This window comes from Anolis carolinensis, chromosome 2 (genome assembly GCF_035594765.1).
Source record: "Anolis carolinensis isolate JA03-04 chromosome 2, rAnoCar3.1.pri, whole genome shotgun sequence".
NCBI lineage: Eukaryota > Metazoa > Chordata > Lepidosauria > Squamata > Dactyloidae > Anolis > Anolis carolinensis.
Genome location: NC_085842.1, coordinates 248,816,163 through 248,839,293, shown reverse-complemented (window position 1 = coordinate 248,839,293; position 23,131 = coordinate 248,816,163). Strand labels below are relative to the sequence as shown.

The following is a 23,131-nucleotide window of genomic DNA, read 5'->3' as shown; positions in this document are numbered from 1 at the left end:
AGTGCAAAAAATGCATTAGCATTTAGCAGCATGAGCCACGGACCAGTGGCGCCATGGGGATAATAGGATGCACTGATGCTAAGTTTTTATTAGAACTTGTATGCACTTATCTCTACCACATAGCTATCCAGAGATTTCCACCTCCTTTCTTCAAACCCCAGTATGTCAAATGCATATATATGGGGTGCATGAGAGGGATACAAGGGAGGACTAGTACTCTGACATTATATTACAAAAGGTTTTGACCAACGAAGAAGGAAAAAAAGACATTTCAAAACCGAGTGAATGGGTGGCGAGACAGGCACTTTGGTCCTTAATGCTAACTGAAAAGGTTTACAATCAGTGTATTAAGAAAAAGAAAATAAATAAAGCCAGCTAATTATATGCTATACAGAGGGTCAATTATTCTGAAGTCTACCATTTGCTTTTAACGTTTTTAAAATTTTTCCTAAGCAAGTAAGATAATCATATTAATAAAGCAAAACGTGTACAAATAACCTAGCTTCTTTGAAAATTACATACCCCCTCTTTCTCATATTCTCTCCTCCCCCCTATATATATATTCATATATGAATGAGAAACAGTACAGGCAAAATCATTTAAATCATTTCCTTAGTAATACAAGTAATATTTAAATAGATTTAATAGTACTGCTCCAAACCAGTGAATTATGAGTTTAAAACCTATTAAAATGTAATGTTTTTTTTCCTGAGCTGAGGGGAGAGAGATTTAAATCCACTGAATTTTAATATTTCAGCTTGAGCTGCAGGAGGTAGAGAAAGTCCAAATGAACTATTCCATCAGCACCATTCAAGCATGAACATTTTAATCAGTTTTACTTCCTTGGAGTTCTCTAACACAGTTTACGCTGTCATTCTGAAAGCACTTAACACAGAGAGTGTGAAAAACCACCAAGGCTTGTTATTGCCTTCACAATTGATAGCAAATAATTTTGCAGGCTTCCTATCATTAAAGTGTCACTGCTAAAAATTGAGGTTCAGCACTTCTTGTGCTAAATTGTATTTTTTGGAACATCATTGCATACCTGGTTCTTACATTTTTGCTACATTTCTCCCAGTGATAAACAGGAATAGAAATAGGAACAGAAACACCAGCCTCAATTTGGATGCTGCAGTATATATAGAGGTATGTGGTAGCAGTACACAGGACAAGTACACACATATAAGCATGTATACACAAAGGTGGGGGGGATACAAATACACATACAAAGAGGGGAGTTGCACACATCACAGTCTTTCGAGAAGTCTGCAGCTGTTTTGTGCTTTACAACCCATGTTAGTTTGATGATTTGGGCTAACTCGGCCACCTTAACAATCCACCCTTCTGTTGGGTATCATCACTCATGTCTTTTGGGAGTTTAGGTCTGGTGGAAGCTGCAGTTTAGCAATACTTGAAGGGCCACGAGCTGTTCACACCTGATCTATAGTATCAGCACAACTAGAACCTGTTTTACATGTATTTCAGCATCTGAATGAAGTTACTAGTCAAGTACTGTTTACATGATGAACATTAACCTTGTACATAGCTCGAAAGCAATTTATTTACAAATAATGAATTAGTTTTGGGCAAGGAATTCTATATTTTAAAGATGATGATGTAATAGCAACCAATTACTTTAAAAAATATTTTGCAATCTCCGATTCTGAATGCAACCCACAATTACTTAATTACTACTGGGATCAATGATCTACATAAGCTGGAGGCCTTTTTGAAATTCAGAATGCCGGTATAATATTTTTCACCTATATTTTCAAGGTAACTTAATCAAAAATAGATACAAACATGCATTTTATATACATGGAGAATAAAGTGACAATTACTATGCCATGAGCATCAGGGAAAATGAGGGAATTTCAATGAGGGAACTTTATGAAATTATTTCCTGGAGGGTTGCAGCCAGCTGGTGAAGCTGGGAGATACCTGCTCGGACCCCTGGCCTTTGATCTGTGGGGTCCTGCAAGGTTCTATTCTATCTCCCATGCTATTCAACATCTACATGAAACCGCTGGGTGAGGTCATCCAGAGTTTTGGAGTGCGGTGCCATCTCTTCACAGATGACACCCAACTCTACTACTCTTTTCCACCAAACTCCAAGGAAGCCCCTCGGGTCCTGGACCAGTGCCTGGCCGCTGTGATGGACTGGATGAGGGCTAACAGGCTGAAACTTAATCCTGACAAGACAGAGGTCCTCTTGGTCAGTTGCTCAACTGATCGGGGTATAGAGTGGCAACCTGTGCTTGACGGGGTCACACTCCCCCTGAAGGCACATGTCCGCAGTCTGGGGGTCCTCCTAGAATCAGCGCTGATGCCTGATGCTCAGGTGTCAGCAATGGCTGGGAGGGCCTTTGCACAATTAAAACTTGTGCGCCAGCTGCGACCGTATCTCAGGAAGTCTGACTTGACCAGGGTGGTCCACACCTTAGTTACCTCTAGAAAGGATTACTGTACTGCACTCTACGTGGGGCTGCCTTTGAAGATGGCTCGGAAACTACAACTAGTTCAAAGATCAGCAACCAGATTGTTAACTGGAGCCAGTTACAGGGAGAGGACAACTCTGTTTAAACAGCTCCACTGGCTGCCACTAAGATTCCTGTTCCAATTCAAGGTATTTATAAAGCCCTAAACGGTTTGGGACCAGGGCATTGAAACTTGCCCTGTCACTTTATAGTTTGATTTCCATTCAGATTTATCTTCCCTGCTTGTTGTGTCTATTTGATGTATGCTCTATTCTGTAATAGACACTCTCTTCATCAGTTTTGACTGTCGCCCAGACTGTTGTCCTATATTGGACCTTTTAACGCCTTGGATGATTGTTTAATATTTTAATTATGTCTATTTTAAATCATGGCTTGTTTAATTTGTTTTAAAATGCATTCTCTGATGTCTCAACTGTTGATTTTATGATATTATATGATTGTACTGGGCTTGCCCTGTGTGAGTCGCTCTGAGTCCCCGTTAGGGAGATGGAGGTGGTATACAAAAAAAAAAAAAAAAAATATTATTATTATTATTATCATCATCATCATCATCATCATCATCATCATCATCATCATCATCATTCAACATTTCTAGATGCTTGCCTAAGGATAGTTTTCCTTAGTATACAAAAGATATCACACCTGGTGCCCCATTGGACCTCCTCTGGCTTTTGCAGATTTCATTATTCACTGATGAAATACTCTCTCTAGTAATCTCTGGGTGCTCCAGTGTAACTCTATTGTCAACTTATGCCAGCAAGTTGATTATAGAGTCTTAGGGCCGGGCTGTGGCGCAGCTGGCTAGTAACCAACTGCAATAAAATAACTACTGACCGAGAGGTCATGAGTTCAAAGCCCGGGTCGGGTTAAGCCCCCGACCATTAAATAGCCTGGCTTGCTGCTGACCTATGCAGCCCCGAAAGACGCTTTATGCGGGAGGCTAATTTAACTAATTTACATCATCATAAAACTGCCAACAAAACACGAGGAAAGGAATGAGGAAGTACAGCCACTATTGGACAGTGAAGCAACAGCTCCCCCTGTGGCCAGAATGGTGAAGCTGGAAAAAAAATGTTAAATGCCTCTGTGTCTGTCTATATATGTTGTTTGTCTGTTGGCATTGAATGTTTGCCATATATGTGTTCATTGTAATCCGCCCTGAGTCCCCTTCGGGGTGAGAAGGGCGGAATATAAATACTGTAAATAAATAAATAAATAAATTACTGCAGGATAGTTTCCTAGATCTCAAGGAATGTTTATATCAGTGGTTCTCAACCTGTAGGTCCCCAAGTGTTTTGGCCTAAAACTTCCAGAAATCCTAGCCAGTTTACCAGCTGTTAGGATTTCTGGGAGTTGCCGGCCAAAACACCCACAGATTGAGAACCACTGCTCTAGGTTCTCCAGTACAATCTGGTAGAATTGACCATACATTCATGCTAGAAAGGCTAGATTACACTATGTAAAAAAAATGAAAAAATGTCGGTTCCTGGTTTGAAAGTGTTATTTTATGTTTATGCTGTATTTCCTTTGAAAGTAGTTGTTATACTCCAGAAACTTTATTTTGTGACTGCCACAAACTATGTTGAATTGGTTGAGACGCCATGAGATATTGGGTTGTTATGTACCTCACAATCTCTGAGCATGCCTGCCATAGATGTGGGCAGAAGAGAATGCTTCTGGAATATGGCCATACAGCCCGGAAAACTCACAGCAACCCAGTGATTCTGGCCATGAAAGCCTTCAACAACACCATGAAATATACATTGAAAAACTATAGGAAAACATGCTGCAAGATCTCCCACAAAAACATTTTGGCAGTTTAATACTTTTTCCATGTTTGTATGATAGAACCAGCTAGGAAACAACATTGATAACTCAGGAACAACAATTGTGTTACATAATGTTATTTTATAGCAGCATTTCTCAAACTGTGCTCTGGGGAGACCTCTGGGTTGTTGTTGTTATACAAAGGCTGGATGGCCAACTGTTGGGGGTGCTTTAATTGTGTTTTTCCGCATGGCAGAAGAGGGTTGGATGGGTGGATTTAGCGGTTTTCCACTGAAATACTGTTAAGTTTATGTTGATTAAAATTGTTTTTCATTTTAAATATTGTCATATATCTATATATCTATCTATATCTCTATCTGTATCTATATCTCTATATATCTGCCATTGGTCTGGCTCATGCCTGATATATATACATTATATATAATATAATATACAATATAATATATAAACATTTCTTGAGGCTCCATGAAAAACCTTTCCTTCAAAAAGAGCTGCACGGCTGAAAAAGTATGAAAACCCCTATAATAGATTTTATTTGTAGTTTTTCACTTTTGTGGTGATCCTGTGCTAATAACCCCAGTGAATGTGGAGGGCTGGCTCTATTTTCCTGGGTATGTCCTCGCTTCACCTGAGCCCACCCCTTCAATTTCTCCTTCAGTGGCAAGCATCCATCCTTCTCTGACTACACATTTAAGGCTATTTAAAGGGTGATTGTGTCCCCTTTCTCCAATCATATGGAGTATCACCAAAGGATGGCAAACATCATGGCCTTGAGCTGGAGGCCTGACTGTGCTAAAAGGCATGGTAACTTCTGACCCTCATCAGTCCTTACAAAGTCTTGGTGCCACTTCAATATGCACACTTTGAAAGCTTGCCAAGGTACGGTGTATATGCTTATCGTTAAAGCCTATGTATCACAGTTCTTTCCATCCTCAAAACATATGTACCCCCTACAAAAACACAACAACTAAACTCAGAGACACAGCTTGAAAGCCCCCTCCCACAACAACATCTCTGTTTCCTAAATGTGTAACACTAAAGCAAACTCATAATACAAAGTGTGCCACACGTGATTTGCTATGACGATGTGTTCTCACATGATGTGCTTCATGTAATCAAGGAGACGTATCTTTATAACATCGACTCATATGGTACTTCTTAATTGTGGATAGAGATTGTACAAAAACTCCCACAATCCCTGTCTAGAGAACTCTGGTACTTGTCGTACCAAAAATGAACTTTTCCATACTCTGAATATAGATAGGAAATATGACAGTGATTTCAAGTAAAACAAATAGCATTTGAGTCTCTGTAATTTCTGTAGAATTGGGCCTGGAATTGTTCTGAATATTACCGATTTTTGACAGGTTGACAGCCCCTTTTAAGCTTCTGTAAGAGAGCTACTGTACTTTTAAGACAGTGGTTAGGGATTTATGGCTCCCATATGTTTCTGTGCTCAAACACACACCCCCCCCCACACACACACACACACAATCAAGGATTACTAATGTTATAAGAGCAATTTTTCTATCTTTCACCAAAGGAGTAGGTTTCACTTACTGGATTTTCACTTGTCACAACAGTTATTAAAGGCACAGGAATCCTCTTAGAGGAAAAGTTAAAAACCCATCCCGGGGAAACATAGGTGACTTTTCAAGGATTCCAAATATGCAAAATATAAAGAATTTTAACTGCTTCCCCACTGCCTCTTTTCAAAAGCAACACAAGAAGAATAGAAGAGGAAGATGGAGAGTGAATTTTGTGTGGAGGATATGGGACTAAAAAATAACAGCAAAAGTTGAAATAAAACATATGGGGTCTTTTCACAGTCAGTCCTTACACTCTAGAAAATGCTTCCTCGTGTTCCAATTTTTTTTTACAAAAAAGTATGAAAAGTATGATAAGGGAGATTGGCTAAAGCTGGTCAAAGACTTCAAAAGGTCTTTCTTCTTTCCCCATGATATCCTACTTGCACCTTTGATTTTCAAAAAATTAACATGCAGTCCTCTCCATGCAGAATCAGATATATTCTGCTATTGTACCTCAAACATCTGAAAAAACAACCCTTCCTCTCCTTTTTCTAGAAAATTTTGATTTAAAAAATCCAGAAAAAAATTAGGAAATCTTTTTCTGCCCCACCAAATTATTTTCAAGCATGTTTATTTGACTTGAGTGACTTATATTTACTGAACAAATCTGTCTAATGTCCTAATAGCTAATCTGAACTGTATTTGTACTGCTTCAAATGGTATTTGCACTGAACTATTTGATAAAGAAGAAAATGACGTGTACCTCAAGTGGCTGCAATATTCTGTTCGTACATTCCAACAAATTCAAAGTTTTATTGGAATTCTTGCCTTTTTTAAAGCCAACTTTGGCTTGGCTTAAATCCTTTGTTTATTAGATCAGCACTGAAGTTACTTACACATTAGTTTCAAACTTTGTATGATATGCTGTGGCTTATCTAACTGCTCTTGAGGTCATGGGGTATCTACAGTGTTGAATCATTCCCACTATTTAGGTCAACTTCAGATTAATTACAATGTTGAATCTCTCAAGCTTGTCTAATATTGTATTGGTATCCATTCACTATTACAAACGACTTTTTAGGAAACAGTGGTTTAAGAATTGGCAAATTCTCCCTAGAAAAATTGAACCCTGGAAACTTTTTCTGGAAATTTTCTATTTTACATGCCACATCCATTCTGTTTTTTCCCCTGCCTTACATCAATTCTGCCCATATTTCAGAAGTAACGCTGAAAGCAATCAGTTGGGAATGAATCATTTACTAAGCGGAGCCATTTTCCATGATGAGAACACAGAAGAGGTCACTCCTTGTTATCACGTTTCAAACTTAACCCAAAAAACTCTGTTATTAGGTTGAGTATCCCTTATCCAGAATTCTAACATATAAAAGACTGAAAAAATCCCAAATTGTTCACATGGATGGAGGAGATAGTGACATCATTGCTTACCGATGGGTCAATGTGCACACACATTGCTTCATATTCAGAATTATTTTTTAAATTTGGGTAAAAATTATCTATGTATATAAACTAAATATGAAACATAAATGAATCTTGTGTTTAAGATTTTGGTCCCATCTCTAAATACTGCATTATATATGTGTAAGTATTCCAAATTGGGATGGGGGGATCCAAAACAACCCTTCGCATTACAAGATCCACAACAGCACACTGACACTGCGGATAGAATACCTGAAGCAGAGCCATCATAAAGAATTTCAATAATATATTGTTGCTTACCAGAAGAAGGGTTACTGAAACTGGAGGAAATACCCGGGGAACCAGTTGTAAATGACTATATTACCTCCATTTCCATGACGGAACCTATTCCAGCCAACAACCAGCTACTCAGGATTTGCATCAGCACTGAATCTGTTTCCTTGGCTTTAGAATTTACTCTCATTATACTGAATTTACTTCCGTTATATTGTAATTTTGGAGATACCTCACATCGTTTAAATCATCAACACAGGAGTTAAAACACTTATAAGACTTTTACCTCATTTGTTTGTTTACCTAGACTATTTGATTCTAAACCTGTGTTTAACTTAGTGGAGTCCTGAGGAATCCTTCCAGGACTGCAGAGATATTGAGTCGATTTGACTCTAATCCGTGTTTAAGCCAATTGAGTCCATAGGAAATCCTTCTATGACTGCAGAGACTTATATCTTTATGTTTAATTTATAATATTTAGTAAGATACTTTTGTATTGTTTATCCCATATGATACCATAGGACTGGGCACCCATTTAGTGAAGGTAATATGTATATGATGCTCTAATATACATATTGTTTACATAATATGTTTTGAACCATTATTGTGCTTCATATATCTTGTCACATTGTTTAGAATAGACATCTGTGTTTATCTATTATTATATGGCTGTGTGCCATATAACCCAGTATATCAAGACAGATAATCCACATTATCTGCTTTGAACTGGATTATATGACAGTGTGGACTCAGGTAACCCAGTTCAAAGCAGATATTGTGGGTTATTCTGCCTTGATATTCTGGGTTATATGGCACACAGCCATATAACCCAGAATATCAAGGCGCGCAAGAGAAAGAAGAGAGGGTTTTTTTAAGAGGAAGGAAGGCGGCATGAAGAGAACGCCCCCTGGCGAACAGCAGCTTCTCCCTGAAGAGGAATGCGATCTCCTTTCCTCTCCCTTTTGATGGCAGGAAAGGTGGGCACGGAGGTGGGGAGGAGGACAAGGCAGGAGGGGGAAGGAACGGCTGCACCGCTTCTTCCCTCATGGAGAGAGAGAGAGACCCACTGAGAGAGAGTGGGAGGAACAGCCGCCTGCCCTTCTTCCTGCCTGCCTTCCCTAACGCACCGCTTCTCCTTCCACTGCCCACGCTTTCTCCAAGAAAGGGGAAGAGGAGGAGGAAGAAACCTCCTCGCTTGGTTCTCCTCCTCCTCCCACTCCCTAGCAGCCCCACTCCTTGGCGCTGAGCCCTTCCTCCCGCACTCACCTCACACTGGGATTCAAGCTGCCTCTGCCTCCTCTGCCATGTTCCTGGGATGCCCAGCAGCAACCCTGGGGGCTTCCCTCCACCTTCCTGTGCCCTCCTTTCCTGACAAGGGGGTGAGGGTGCGAGAGGGGGCGCTGCCATTCCCACCTCCTCCGCCCCCGGCAAGCGCCCAGCTCCTCACTTCCGAGGTGCGCTTGCAGAGGCAGGCTGGCCTTCGTCTAGGCCGCGGCACCTTGTAGGCGCCCCCAGGCGCCCCCTAGAGGATAGCGCCTTCGGAAACCGCCTAGTTGGCCTAACGGGCGAACCGCCCCTGATGTCATATTATTTTTAGTTCACATGAAAATAATTGTAATAGTTAGGTTTTATTTCCTAGCACTCCTTTCACTGCTCCACTCTAGTCCCTTCCCCATGTCCCTTCTCTTATGTTTCTTCCAAAAAATCCATTAAAAAAAGAATGGCTAATATTTAACTTGTGTCAATCTGTCAGTAATTTTCAACAGAACATGACCTGTGAAAGAAGTCATTATAAGTGTTTCATTCCATTAAACACAACTAGTTTACTGTCAAGAGAACAACCTGTCTCTCCATGTTTCAAGTTCACTTCAGCATTCCACATTTAAATGGCATGGATCAGTGGTTTGGTTCATTTACCAATGAAGGCAGAATATTGCAAAGTTAACAAGGTGTTTCATTAGGTTTCTTGAAATCCTAGCATCAGGCTATGAAGGATCTATACCATACTATAAAGGCAGGTTCTTAGAGTAGAATCACAGCATTAGAATTCCTTTCAATCAGCCCTCAATTACTTTCCTCCCGCACACATATTAATGTACAAAAGACAGTACACTTCCACTCACGCTTCTGATTATTTACTGATGTCATTTGCAACCCACCTTTTTATATTAAAAATATACTCAAGGCAGCAAAACCAGGTTGCCCATATAAATGAATGTGATTGTTTTGTTGACACAGACTTTAAAAGGTGATGAAAATGGCTAGAAAGAGCAACTTTGCACTCTAAAATAAAAATTTGGTGAAAACAGACATCTACTGAGAAATGTAAACTTGTGAAATTATTTTGTTTTTCATTATTTTCTGAGACTGAACCCCAAGTATATCTAAATACATTTCTGAGCTACAGCTAACATGACTATATTTACTTGCCGCAATTTATTGCTTCTGCTAGCTAGTGAGGTTAAAGAGAAATATTTTAAGGTAAACCTACCAGTTCAGAAACAAAATTACACATTCTGGATCAAGAGATGGAGTCCTTCTGTTTAAAAGAATGAGGAGGGACCTTTTTTTAAAAAAAAAATGCATATAATCAGACGAAAAGCTAAGTTCACATATTTATGACTTATATGGAAAAAACTTAAGGCTGTCTTTTTTTAATCCTGACCTTTTGCAATTTATTTCTTTCAAAGAATATTTAGATAACGGTAGTTTTATTAGGTAATGAAAACTAATTGGGAAATTATTCATCTTCTAGTCTCCCCACTGGAGCGTAAAAGGCATACAACAAATGTTATTCATGATTCTACACAAACCACTCTGTCTGATTCATCCCCTTCTTTCTAAGGGGCACTTCAGAGGAAATAAAGGTTACTCTTTCCCATTTATATTTTTTAATTGACTGCTGGTATTTTCCTGTGGTCAGAAGGATAGGAAAGAGTGCTCAAAATAGCCTATTAAGAAAAACAAGTTACAATCAGACCTCCTTCTACAGTACTGTCAGCAATGATCAGAGTGGCCCTATTTCCTTGTTAAAAGACAGAAGCATAAATGAAGGAATATCTTCACTACAGATTGATTATTCGGCAACCCTTATCCACATCTTCACTCGGCAATTTGAATTTTAATGAAAGTAAATGGAATAATTAGCATTTCAAAGCAGGTTTGATACACTGGGTTCTTTTTTTAAGGGAGACTTTTATGTATATTCTGTACACAAAAGGAAAATGAGAATTTGCGAGTGGGCAGAAAAAGGGAAGGCACAGTGGTTGGGTTTCCATTAGAATAACTTAAACAATTGCTTGCATTAACTGAATAATTACAGATGTGAATCGCAAGCTATTATCAATTTCTCTCACCTTTGTTTTATATGCCTCTTTTGAACAACCAACTGTTTTTATCAGTCTTGAGAAGTGAGTCATTACATATATATATTTAACTAGTGGATTAATTCAGAGAGGCCGTTACATGTTGCTACTGTATATATTAAATATTTCTTCTACCGTCCAATAGGAATAAGGTACTTTTTATAATAAGAAAGTTAACATTTGTTTAGCATAAAACTAAACAATCTTATCTCAGCAGATGCCAGAGCTAAAGGAATCTGCTAGTTCTTAAAACAACTAAAATGTGTTGATACACGAACAGTATGAGTCTTGATGCTAGAAGCCTCATTCCTTGGAAAATATTTATTTTGGGAGTGTGATTTGGGGTTTTCATTTAAACATCTCATGGACTCAAAATGGCAAGTTCAGGCAGTCCTTAAGCAAAGTTCTTTGTTCAACTAGAAAGTTTTAAATCCTCTTCTAGCACACTAAGTACGGCTAAGTCATCCAAGATGTTGGAAGAGCTTTGGGGGATACTGTTCATGTAAGGACCTTTGGATTCCAGAGGCAGAGTGGCAAATACGACAAATTCCAAATGGTGTGACATAGTAAGCCATAAAGAGCAGACGATCAAAGCAACAAACATAAAGGTAAGATATTAGTCCACTTATGAATCTAAATCCAATGTTGCGCTTTTGTGATTCAGTGCCAGCATGATAGAACGTTTTCCCCCTTCCTCACTGTAATCATTTCCACTGCCAGAATATCAGTTAGGGGATCTTTGCAATTCCTGCAAAACAGACTTCATGGGAGGGTGAAATAGAAAGGGAAATCCTCTTCCATCACAGGATTCTGCTGTTCTTTCAGTGGAAGTCCAGTATTGGAACTTGCTCCAAAGTTAACTAAATGTCCTCAAATTCCACAAAGTGCTATCCGTGGCAAGCCAGGTCAGAGCAACCCATTGGTGGCCTAAATGCCTAAGGTCAATGCTCTATGGGGCATCCCAGGGACATCAAATCTTTGCTTCTAAAGTCCACATTCCAGGGTCATTGTCCTCTCCCATCCACCCTCTACAGATGTTATTTAAACAGGCACAAGGAAGGAAGGACAAAATATACAACAAATTCACCTCATGCATTCAGGCACAAATGATGTACAGTTTACTGAACATTTGGAAGGGTAATCTGTCTTAAATGCACTTCAGAGTTCAGCACAGAAGTTATATTTGGCCCCTTTCTTCACTCAGAGAAAGCACATTCAATTGTAAGCAATACATGCATGCAGAACATTGTCAAATCAGAGAGCCAACATGTGTTGATCAATTTGTTCCTGTTGATTGTTGTTTTAGAACATATTTTGTTGTTTTGTCAAATTTTAAAAAATAACTATTTATTCATTCCTGAGGGCATCAGCTTGAGAGGGGGCTTAACATTTTGAAAAATCATGGAAATGCCATACAAAAGCAGTGTCTGCAAATTTTACTTCATATGCACTATTCTACTTGGTCTTCTGTTAAAACAGTTTCCATATTCTTAAAAGATACCTGAAATCTTAGATCACATTGCTCATGAAGGTGAATAATCTCTGGTATGGAAGCTGCTGAATGTAAAATCTTAGATATATGTTTAGAAAAGTTCCCTCAAAGATGAGGTTCTTCTGACAACTTAAAAGCTATTTTCTGAACTTATGCTAATTTTAAAGAATGCAAAGTGGGAAATGTTCAATGGCCATCATGTGTTTGTGGATTGTTGTTGTGGATGTTTATTCTAAATTGTAGGCAAGATACCACAGCAAAGTATAACATGACCAATCTACAGAGGCCCAGTTGAATCTAACTGCCAGATACCTTCGCATGTAATGTATTTCTAACCAGCTGAGAGTACTAAATTTAACAACAACAAAATCAATGTTTTTGAGGGGTAAAGAAATAAATTGAACTCTCTTTTTTTTTAAAAAAAAGGACTATGAAAGCTAAAATGGAAAGACCACATACCCCAATGATTGCGTTCAGTTCTGCCATGGTCACTTGCTTGGCACGTTCCACAGCCTGCACCACTTGTTGCTGGTGCTATAAATAAAGATCAGAAACAGAGTAAAATTATTTGCTTTCTAGTGAATCAAGCATATAATTCTATCTATTTTTTATCTCTCCTCTAAACATAATCTAAAGAAAACTAAACACCCTCCCCAGATTACACTCAGGCTTGAAAGAATATGTGCCTTTAAAAGAGCAAGGATTTGTAAGACACCCCAGAATGAGGGTTAAGTTTATCTGAACCATAGAATCAACTGACTACAACTTTCATTTCTCTTCCCAGAGACAAGGAAGAAAAACCCCAGCAGCATATCTTTTACTCAAGAGGAAACTACTGTGCTGAACCAGAAGAGCTATTCTCCAGCCTTAAATGAACAGATTATTGTGAACAAAATGATGCACTTGGAAAAACAAGGTGTGTATTGTACATTGTTTCCTCATCAGAAAAATAAAGGTTAGTTTCCATTTCTATGATTCGTGGATCTGGTTATTTATTTTCAGAACCCTAAACTTGCTCCATCTCTGAATGTGTCTATACCAAATACTGGGGCTAATCCTGTGTTGGAAGCAAGGAAATACAAGGAAAACAGAGAAATGGAAGAGCAAGAGAGTGTGGCTTCAACATCCTTGGCCCTTTGTCTGCATCTAAACAAGCCTAAGAAAATCTTGCTATAATTCGGGATTAGTACAACGTTGGATACAGAAAACAAACATTGGTACATTTTAAAGACATTCAGCTGTAGGAAGACATGTGTAGAATTCTTTGTTCATCTTTCAATCAAAATGGGAAAGAGTTTGTTTTGTGTGCCAACGCTATGAAGGATAAACCTTTCATCCTAAATATGCTTAACTGGATGTTGACATGAAGGGATCAATATTGAGAGTTTTGGCTTAAGGTGGGTTTATCTGCACTGCACACTACACTGCTTAAATTGTCATGGCTCTTCTCTCCAGTCCAATGTTTCCAGACATTATAGTGAGGGCAAGGAGGCCTCTTTTTTGCGGTGGGGCTAATGAGTCCTCTGAAGTGCCATATTAATCAGGGCTTGGAAGGATCCTTGCTTGGAAGCTATAATAGTTAAATGAAATTTGTTCCATAGTGATAGAGACAATGTATTAGGAACATGAAATAGTGATTATTTCAACAACAACCATGAAACTGGTTCAATGGGCTAATATTCCACTCTACTGTTATGTAAATGATGCATAAAATAAAACCAAAGGCTTCTGAGACAGAAACATCACAAAGATTTCAAATTCAGGAGAAAATTATCCTCAGAGCTGGATAGATCTTACTCCAAGTAAGGTTGGAGTACACAGTATTCCAGCTGATTGGTACAAAAATATAGTTTTCCTTAAACTATAATATTGGAGAACATCAACTATGTTCTATCATTCCCCCCTCTCCTGAAGCATTAATATGTTTAAAAATGCAATGCAGAAGGCTGTCTCGTTGTATTTTAGCTCCAGCTCCTGCCAACCTAGCAGTTCGAAAACATGCAAATGTGAGTAGATCAATAGGTAGGGAAGGTAAAGGCGCTCCATGCAGTCATGCCGGCCACATGACCTTGGAGGTGTCTATGGACAACGGCTTAGAAATGGAGATGAGCACCAACCCCCAGAGTCAGACATGACTTAACGTCAGGGGAAACCTTTACCTTACCTATGCATTCTATACTCAGGCACTCCAAATTTCTGTTTCTTCCCTCTCAAGCTAAGAGGCATGCAAATCATTCATTCATTTATTCATTCATTAAAATATTTTGTTAATACTTACAAGCAGTATGTTACTAACATCTTATTCTTCATTCATTTTGAAACATTTAAAATTAGAAAATATAGGGTGCTAAACGGCCCCCTAAGACTTAAATTAGCGTTAGCATTTCCCATTTTATCAAGGAGTTACAATTTTACCAATCATCTAATGTTTTAAAATAACATTGTCACAACCCTCATTACACCAAAAAGTAATGCATTGATGATAACACTACAGTGTTCACTCCCTACTTTGTGGTTCGCTTTTCGCTCCCTCACTGCTTTGTGGTTTTTCCTGAGAAGTGCGCATGCGCATAAGACACCATATTTTGCATATGTGCCCTCCCTCTCATCAGCATCCAGCCAGGCCACTCTGGATGCCAACTAGAGGGAGGCGCATGCATAAAAGGGAAACTGGCAGGCACCTAAGAGGAAGAAGCACAGGAAGAAGGCTTGCAAAGGGGAAAAAGCCCACCTAACTACTAATATTATGTGTAAAGATTGAAATAAATATAGTGCCCCTACTTTGTAGAATTTCACTTATTGCGGGTGGTCCTGGAACATAACCCCTGCAATAAGTGAGGGAACGCTGTACATTTGATGAACACCTTGGGATCAGCATACCTGCTGGACAAAAGATAGAGAAGAAAAAGCCTATCACCATCTTTAACTCTGAAATAATGGGGAAAGAGTGTTTATGTCCATCTGTTTTCCTTACCACCCCATCTCCAAGTTAGAAAAAGGGCAAAGAACATCAGAGACATCACATGAAACTGGAGACAAGACTCTGCCTTTTAGGGGAATGGTGTCATTGAGAACAAAGGCTTGCTTGGCCAGTAAAGGCCAGCTAAAAGTTGTTAAACAGGGAAAATGGTTTATATATTCTATGCCCTGATATTAAAAAGAGGCATTGATCAAAAAGATGTCAATCGTAGAAGTGTCAAAGGAAATAAGTCAGTCAGGAAAACTAACAGTGTTTGACGCAAATGCCAAAACAAATGCAACAGAGGTAGTTTTAGTAATATGTCTTTTGGCTCATTCATAAAAATAACCATTCACTCCAGTAGCATATTCTTGTACAGCATAAGGAAACAAATTATGGAAGAGTTACTGGCAGCCAAAAGAGAGAACATAGTTCTTCTAATTCAGGACTTTTTCAGTATTCACAACAGGCATGAAAACCTTAACTCACACTGAGTTGATCCTGGCTATCTTTATGATGTTGCTGTACCTCATTGAGTATCACCGGTTATCCTTGGTTAAAATGTCTTTGCTCTACCTTCAGGCAAGGTTGGGGAATGTTCCAGAGTTTGCTTGAAATTCTGGAGTGTCCCATGGCTTTGAGGAAGTGTACAGTAGGCATGTGGGGGAGCTGGTGTTTCATTTCTAAAGTATGGTTAGTAAAAATTTCAAGTGTAACGAAATTTTGTTACTTTTTTGTTAAAGTAATTGCACATAATTAATATAATTGGGGAAACTTCAGGGGCTCCTTTCTCCCTCATTTTTATAGCTATTGCGGTGAAACTTGCTACAATGGTAGAGCACCACTGTTAGCCCATCAAGTTTCAGAACATTTCACTTATTTGCAGATTTTTGGGGAATTTGCAAAGTTCTTATAAACATTTTTTTAAAAACTACAAGAGCTATCTCCTTAAATGTTTATGCAATGACACAAGATAACAGGGTATCATTCTCCAAACGTTCAGAAATATGCATACATCTTCTGATTTTAGGAAATTTTTAAAAGTTTTGACAAAAAAACCCTTTTTTAAAAAGCCACAACAGCTATCTCATTTAATGTATCTCATTTCAACCAATAGAAACCAATATTAACCAATTCTACATTTTCATAGAATCCTAGAGATGAAGAGGACCCCCAAGGACCATCTAGTCCAACTCCCTTCTTCCAGGCAGAAGGGCACCATCAAAACTATCCTGACAGATGGCCATCCAGCCTCTAAGGTAATTAATATGCTTCCCCTATTGAGTTGGAAGGGGTCCCCAAGGGCCAGCCATTTAGTGATTTCTTCCCGGCCCAGCACAGATTTACTTACTAGTATTAAAGTGTAAGTCAGTTCTCCTCTTTGCAGAGTCAACAATTTCTTGGAACTCTGGCTGGTTGCAGCTATGGAGGGACAAATCTTTCCCCTCTTCTGATTGGGTCTTACTGATGCGAGCAGAATTCTGGGAAATGTAGTTTAGGGTAGGGCCTTTTGAATTCTCTGGTATAGGGCTCCTTGCCTTCTCAAACTACATTTCCCAGTGTTCTGTTCTTTCTTTCCCAGCAAACTCTGCTTTCTCCCTGCTTTCCTTCTTCTAATGGCAAGTGGCCATTAATCTAAAGAGGAAAGGCAGCCTTTTTGGCTTTGCTTTGCTTCTTTGCGCTGAAAATGACACTGACTTTGGGAGGCTTCCAAGCATTACAAAATTAAAATGAAAAAGGATTGGGTAAGTTTTTATTCTTAAGTTTTAGGTGCAGGCCATGTCCACATGTTGGATATCACTTCAGAAGTACAAATTTAACAAATTTTAATATGGCTTACAAAACTTCCAAAAATTTTGCACAAGCCTAGTGGACAGCTGGATCAGATCCAATTTGGACTGGTCCAAACACCCTGTATAATACAGGATTCAAGAGGCTACATAGAACATAGTACTCTCCCCATTACTAGACAGAGTTGGGGTCTGTATATCAGACAATCAGTATATCTATGTTCTTATCACTATCTATTCGCATACTGTAGGCATACGCATAATTCTGCATACCAGAACTGGACTTCAATTTTTTTTGTCTATGACTTTTTTCTTCATTAATACTCCATGTATCAAACAATGGTAAACACTATATATGGTAGCCTGTGTATTGTTGTGTAAGGGATCTATTCCAGGACCCTTTCTGCAATACATTTTCTGGTAAAATTTGGAACCATTTTTCTGGAACAGATTTACCTGGTCAGATTCTCTCCACAGCCAATATACTGCTGAAATCTAAAAATGCTGTATAGTAGAAATATGGCCCCTACCCATCCACTCCTGCTGCACTCAGCTCTTTGGGGGGTGGGGGGAGAATAGAGAAAATCAAGATTTGCATATCAGGGCGCACGATGTCCATGGTGAACTGCTAAAAGCAGCTATCTCCCTGGGTTCAAAATCCAAAGGGAAGCCTGGCTGTGTGGAGCTGGATCATCTTTTTATGAGAGAGAAGAATTAGTCTCTTTCTGGTTGGAGTGAACCAACAGAAGAGTGACTGTGCTTCTCTCAGAAGTTATGCTTCTGTTCCTTCTCTCCACCAAGAAAGAAGTATATCTTTTTCCTCTGCCAAGAGAAGCACAGCCAGGCTTCCATCACTTCTCTTGGCTGAGAAATGAGTTCACCATAGATTTGGCACCTGGGGAGGAATCTGCTTTCATTAGAAGCTCCCTGAAGGCAACCTGGTCTCCTACTGTACTCGCCTTTGTCCTAGGAGGAATCTTCACATATAACTAAACCAGCATACTACCAGCTCACATAATACATGGGCCTATTGTAATGTAATTTATCAGTGCAATTCAGAATGTTACTAATGTCAGTCAAGACTAAAGTATGGAAACATTATTTTTTGTGGCTACAACTCCCACAATCCCCAATTAGTATCAGTTATAACATAAAAAAGGAATTTTTCCAAGCTCTGGGCAAAAGAAGCCATGAATGCAAGATGTACCAGAAAGAATGAATCACACCTTGTTTCCAAAGCATTTGCTTTTTCCATGCTATATTCTGAGAAGCACAGAAAGGAGTAACACATTTTAATATTCAGCATTTAATCCAACAGATTAATAAATATTTTTGTCATGGATACTTTTGGATCTCCAATTATCCTTTTGCTCTTAAATGCAATCTGTCTTTCATTTAATCTCCTTTAGGATAGGCATAGACTCTGAATTTGCAAATACTTTGGAGATAACACTGACTTTCAAAAGATTTAGAAAAGTAGGTTTAACCAAAAGAGAGTGTCAGTGCTACCCCACAGAGCACTACCAGAGCATTAGAAAAGGAAAACTCTTAGTAGTATACGCTAACTCAAAAGAGATTTAAGAACGGGAGGATTTTCTTTATGCTGATGGGAAGTAAAGGAGTTGGGGTGGGCGGGAGAAGCAGGTCTTAACTATGTTAAGAGGCTTTTCATCCGTTATAAAGAACTGGACAAAGAGAAACTGAAGATATTGTATTCATAACAGGGTGGATGCCATCATCTTCTTTTGGCACATCTGTCCTCTACAACAGCATAAAATTACACTTTTTTCAGGGAATAAGTATTATAACAATTTAGCATCATTTCATTGAGGAAAAGTAAACGTGTGCACACATGCACACTGAGAAAGACACTCCATTTAGTTATTTTGAAAAGAAAGCAAGAGGGGAACAGGTTGTCAACATTTAGTGGGAGAAATACCATAATTGCTTTAAAATTTCTCCAAGCAGTAAAGTAGTTTTGAAAGGACACAGGAAAACGTGAATAAATGAATGGCTAAGACATTTATTCCAAATTGTTCAGGAGAAATCATGATTAACATCGGGGAGACAACACCCAAACTGTGCTGAGGATAAGACACCTGAGAGTGAGCCAGAGAAATCTGTCTGTGAGATTGGAGGGAATTTGCAAATAAATTGTATATTCCTAGTCCATCGAGGATATATAAATTCATCTTTGATGTCACGCTACTTGTAAGTTTTGTAGATGGTCATTGTTTTGCTGCCCCTTTCTATGTGGACAATTGCTCTTCTAGGTGAAAAGTCCTGCAAATCTCTTGGGAAGACAGGCGGACAAATGTCAGCGTGCTGGAAGAAGCAAAGACCACCAGCATTGAAGCAATGCTCCTACGCCATCAACTCCGTTGAAATGGCCATGTTGTCTGAATGCCTGATCACCATCTCCCAAAGCAGTTACTCTACTCCCAACTCAAGAATGGGAAACAGAATGTTGGTGGATAGTAAAAGAGATTTAAAGATGGGCTTAAAGCCAACCTTAAAAACTGTGGCATAGACACTGAGAACTGGGAAACCCTGGCCCTTGAGTGCTCTAGCTGGAGGTTAGCTGTGACCAGCAGTGCTGCGGAGTTCGAAGAGGCACGAATGGAGGGCTTAAGGGAGAAACGTGCCAAGAGGAAAGCATGCCAAGCCAACCCTGAGAGGGACCGTCTTCCACCTGGAAACTGATGTCCCAACTGCAGGAGAACATGCGGATCAAGAATAGGTCTCTTCAGCCACCTACAGACCCACCCCCAAGACCCCACAATTCGAGGACTATCACCCTCGATCTACAAGGGATCACCTAAGTAAGTAAATAAGGTGAGAAGTAAGCTAATTTCATTCTTCTATAGTTTCATTTACTTTCCTGTTAGAAACTGCTATGATAACATCTAAAATCCATTACTATAACATATTCTATATAGTTAAGTCTGGACATTTTAGCTAAAAAATCAACCCAAAATACCTGGGTCAACCTATCCATTGCTCAATGTGTATCCTTAACATTTATCAAAAAAGTAACCACCCCCTCCTCTGAGTAAAGTGACAAAAGACAAAAGTTTAGTCCATCTTGGGAAAATCTGAAAGATGCATAGCCCCCTCTACTCTCTCCACCATGGCACCATTTCTGGACTTTCTAAATGCCTATGTGGGAAAATGGCAGCGGCAGCCAGGGGGTGGCTGGAACCAGGGTGCTTTCCTCTCTCTGTGAAATGACCCTCAACTTATCCACGGCTCATATTAAAATCCATAATTTTGGACCCCAACCATGAGGTTGATTTATACATGAGTATATATGGTACTCTACATGAAGCTGCAAGAACCCATTCACACTATGTAAGAGCAACACTATTATTCCATTTTAACTGCCATAATTCTGTCCTATGGCATTCTAGGGTTTGGGGTAATTAGAATGCTCTGGTTGTCATTCTAAATGCTCCTTTCTTAAACTATCAATCTCAGGAATCCAAGTGGAAAAGTAGAACTATAATTCTGCAGTGTAATTGGGACCCAGGATGCAGCTAGGTTCAAAATATCCTAAGGATCATTTCCTTTTATATCAATGTCCCTCTGATGGAGGGCCACTTCTTTATGTGCAACTATAATAGGTAGCAAGAGAAAAGACTTTCTAGATGGCTGCATCTAACACTGGCCGCATCTACACTGATTATTTAATGCAGTTTCAAACTGGTATTGAAGAAAGGGATTTTCCTGTGCAGATGATTACACATGAACTCCTGGAACCAGTTGAGGTTTTGTTGGTGATTACAAAGCCAGAGCACTGATGCACCTTAAGGGCTTTTTTCACATGCTTTTGTGGATACTGCAATTTGAAGCTAGCTCTGAATTTCATTAAATGGTCAGTGTAGCCACTCTCCCTTCCCTGAGAGGCTAAACTTGCATCCTCCTCAACTGAGTTTCTCCATATAGTGAAGTCCTCCTTTCAGCATACATTAGTTTCATGAATTTCATCACCTGTTCCATTTGTGTTATTCATCTGCTTTATTACTATCATTTTTTAAACTCCTGCAAGTGGTCCTAAATTGTATGCAAACAACAGATGAGAGGCATATATGTTTTTGTATAAATAAATTAAATAAAAATAACTCTTGGTTTCAACTCTCAATTTGGACACTCAGTTCTCAGCTGTGTGACCTAGTGAGCATTTACACAATTCAAGCTAATGTGTCCACTGTGACTATTCTTGCAGATCTGTGTAACCTGACTACAGTGGCACATGCCTTCCTAAAGCCAGTTTGGGTTGCTGCAATGTGCTGTATGTCATTCCGCCTTTGAAGAAGATTAAAAAACCGCAGCCGATCGAAAATATCTTCACATTTTTATCTTATCCTGACTGATGATAAAGTCTTCTCAACAGCCATACCAATTTGAAATCTCCTTCCAAAGAAGATTCACTGAGTCACTGTTGTATTTCTATCAGCAGGCAAATATTTTTTATTCAGGCAGATTATCATGGATATGATGTATATTTAAAATTATTTTGCTGGTTACTTATGACTAGTTTTGTTTTTAAATTGTTGAATTGGTGTTTTAGTACAGAATGTGTATCTCTTATCCAAAATCCTTGGGAGGAGAAGTCTTTTTGGTTTCAGACTTTTTCAGATTTTGGAATACCTGAACTTGCAGATGTGTACATAAAGAAGTATCCAGGAATGGGATCCAATAATAAACATAAAATTTATTGATGTGTCATATACACCTTATGCACACATAGTTTCTTTTACAATATTTTAAATAATTTTGTGCATGAAAATAAGTCAGAAAGCAAAGGTGCCACTATCTCAGTCAACTGTGTGGACAATTTTGGATTTTAGAGTACAGGCAATCCCTGGGTTACAAACATCCGACTTAAAAGTGACTCATAGTTAAGAACAGGGGTGAGACAACAGGAAGTGAGAGAAATCTACCTCTCAGAAAGGAAATTCAGTCTTGAAAGAGTTATCATGGGAAAAGGGTGTCTCAACTGAAGCTTTATAACCAAACTTTGTTTCCCCAATAAGCCATTTTTTTTTTCAAAATCCAGTTATCACAGTGACAGAAAGTAAGGTGAAATTTTCTAAACAGACAGCAAAACAAACACCACAGAGGTGTTGACCCTTCCCTATGCAATCCAAAGAGATAGATGATAGATAGATAGATAGATAGATAGATAGATAGATAGATAGATAGATAGATAGATAGATAGATAGACACATACACACACATAGTCATAGTTGGCTGGACTTATACTTCAAAAATGTATCTGTTCCAACTTAAACACAAATTCAACTTAAGAAACCTACAGAACTTATGTTGTTTGGAACATGGGGACTGCCTCTATTTTGGATTCAGCAAGTCAAGAGATGTTTGAGTGTAGTATAATTAATTGAATTCCTATTTTAAGATGTAAAATTTATTGTGTTTTTATTGCAACTGTGTTCTTATTCCAATTCTGGGATAAAGATGGGATGGAAATGAATTAAAAAGTAAATACCTTTGAGACATAATGAATCTATAACAAATAACCTAGCTGGACCAGATGAGGGCCTGCCTATTCCTTCATTCTTCATAATAATTCAAGTAATAAACAGGTATTAGATAGTTTACCACATAGAGATCAATATGCTGCCCATAGACTGTGATCTTTCTGTCTACCAGAAACGAGTTCCATAAAGATGTTTAGCTAATTCTCGTATGTTAACTCCAGTTTATTGGGAATGTATGTACTACATTACGTTATAGGCACTGAAACAGAAGGGAACTTATATCCCATTGTTCAAATGGCTCCTTTGAGAAATAGGCAGTATCTCTTATTAATAGTTGGGTTAAAAAAATGCTGAATTGCTCATTTTCTCTTCAAAATATTCCAAATTTTGAAAGTGAGCACAGTCTGTTAAATAATTTTGTGTTATTGCTCTTATGAGCCAACTTATTTCAACATGATTATGATTAGGATATAGTTTAGGCAAAAATAATCTAATAGAG

The 23,131-nt window shown here is 38.7% G+C and overlaps 1 protein-coding gene across 4 annotated transcripts in view; it reads right to left on the bottom strand.

Annotated features, from left to right (window-relative positions):
- LOC100565159 (TLE family member 4, transcriptional corepressor) overlaps window positions 1–23,131 on the bottom strand; it is a 176,707-nt gene that overhangs the window by 82,856 nt on the left and 70,720 nt on the right. For 2 of the 4 annotated variants that reach the window (XM_008103270.3, XM_003216472.4), the window contains exon 6: window positions 12,842–12,916. The exons of the other annotated variants lie outside the window; for them this stretch is intronic. In XM_008103270.3, the coding sequence (XP_008101477.1) occupies window positions 12,842–12,916 (75 nt within the window). The remainder of the gene's footprint in view (window positions 1–12,841; window positions 12,917–23,131) is intronic. 4 annotated transcript variants of the gene reach the window in all.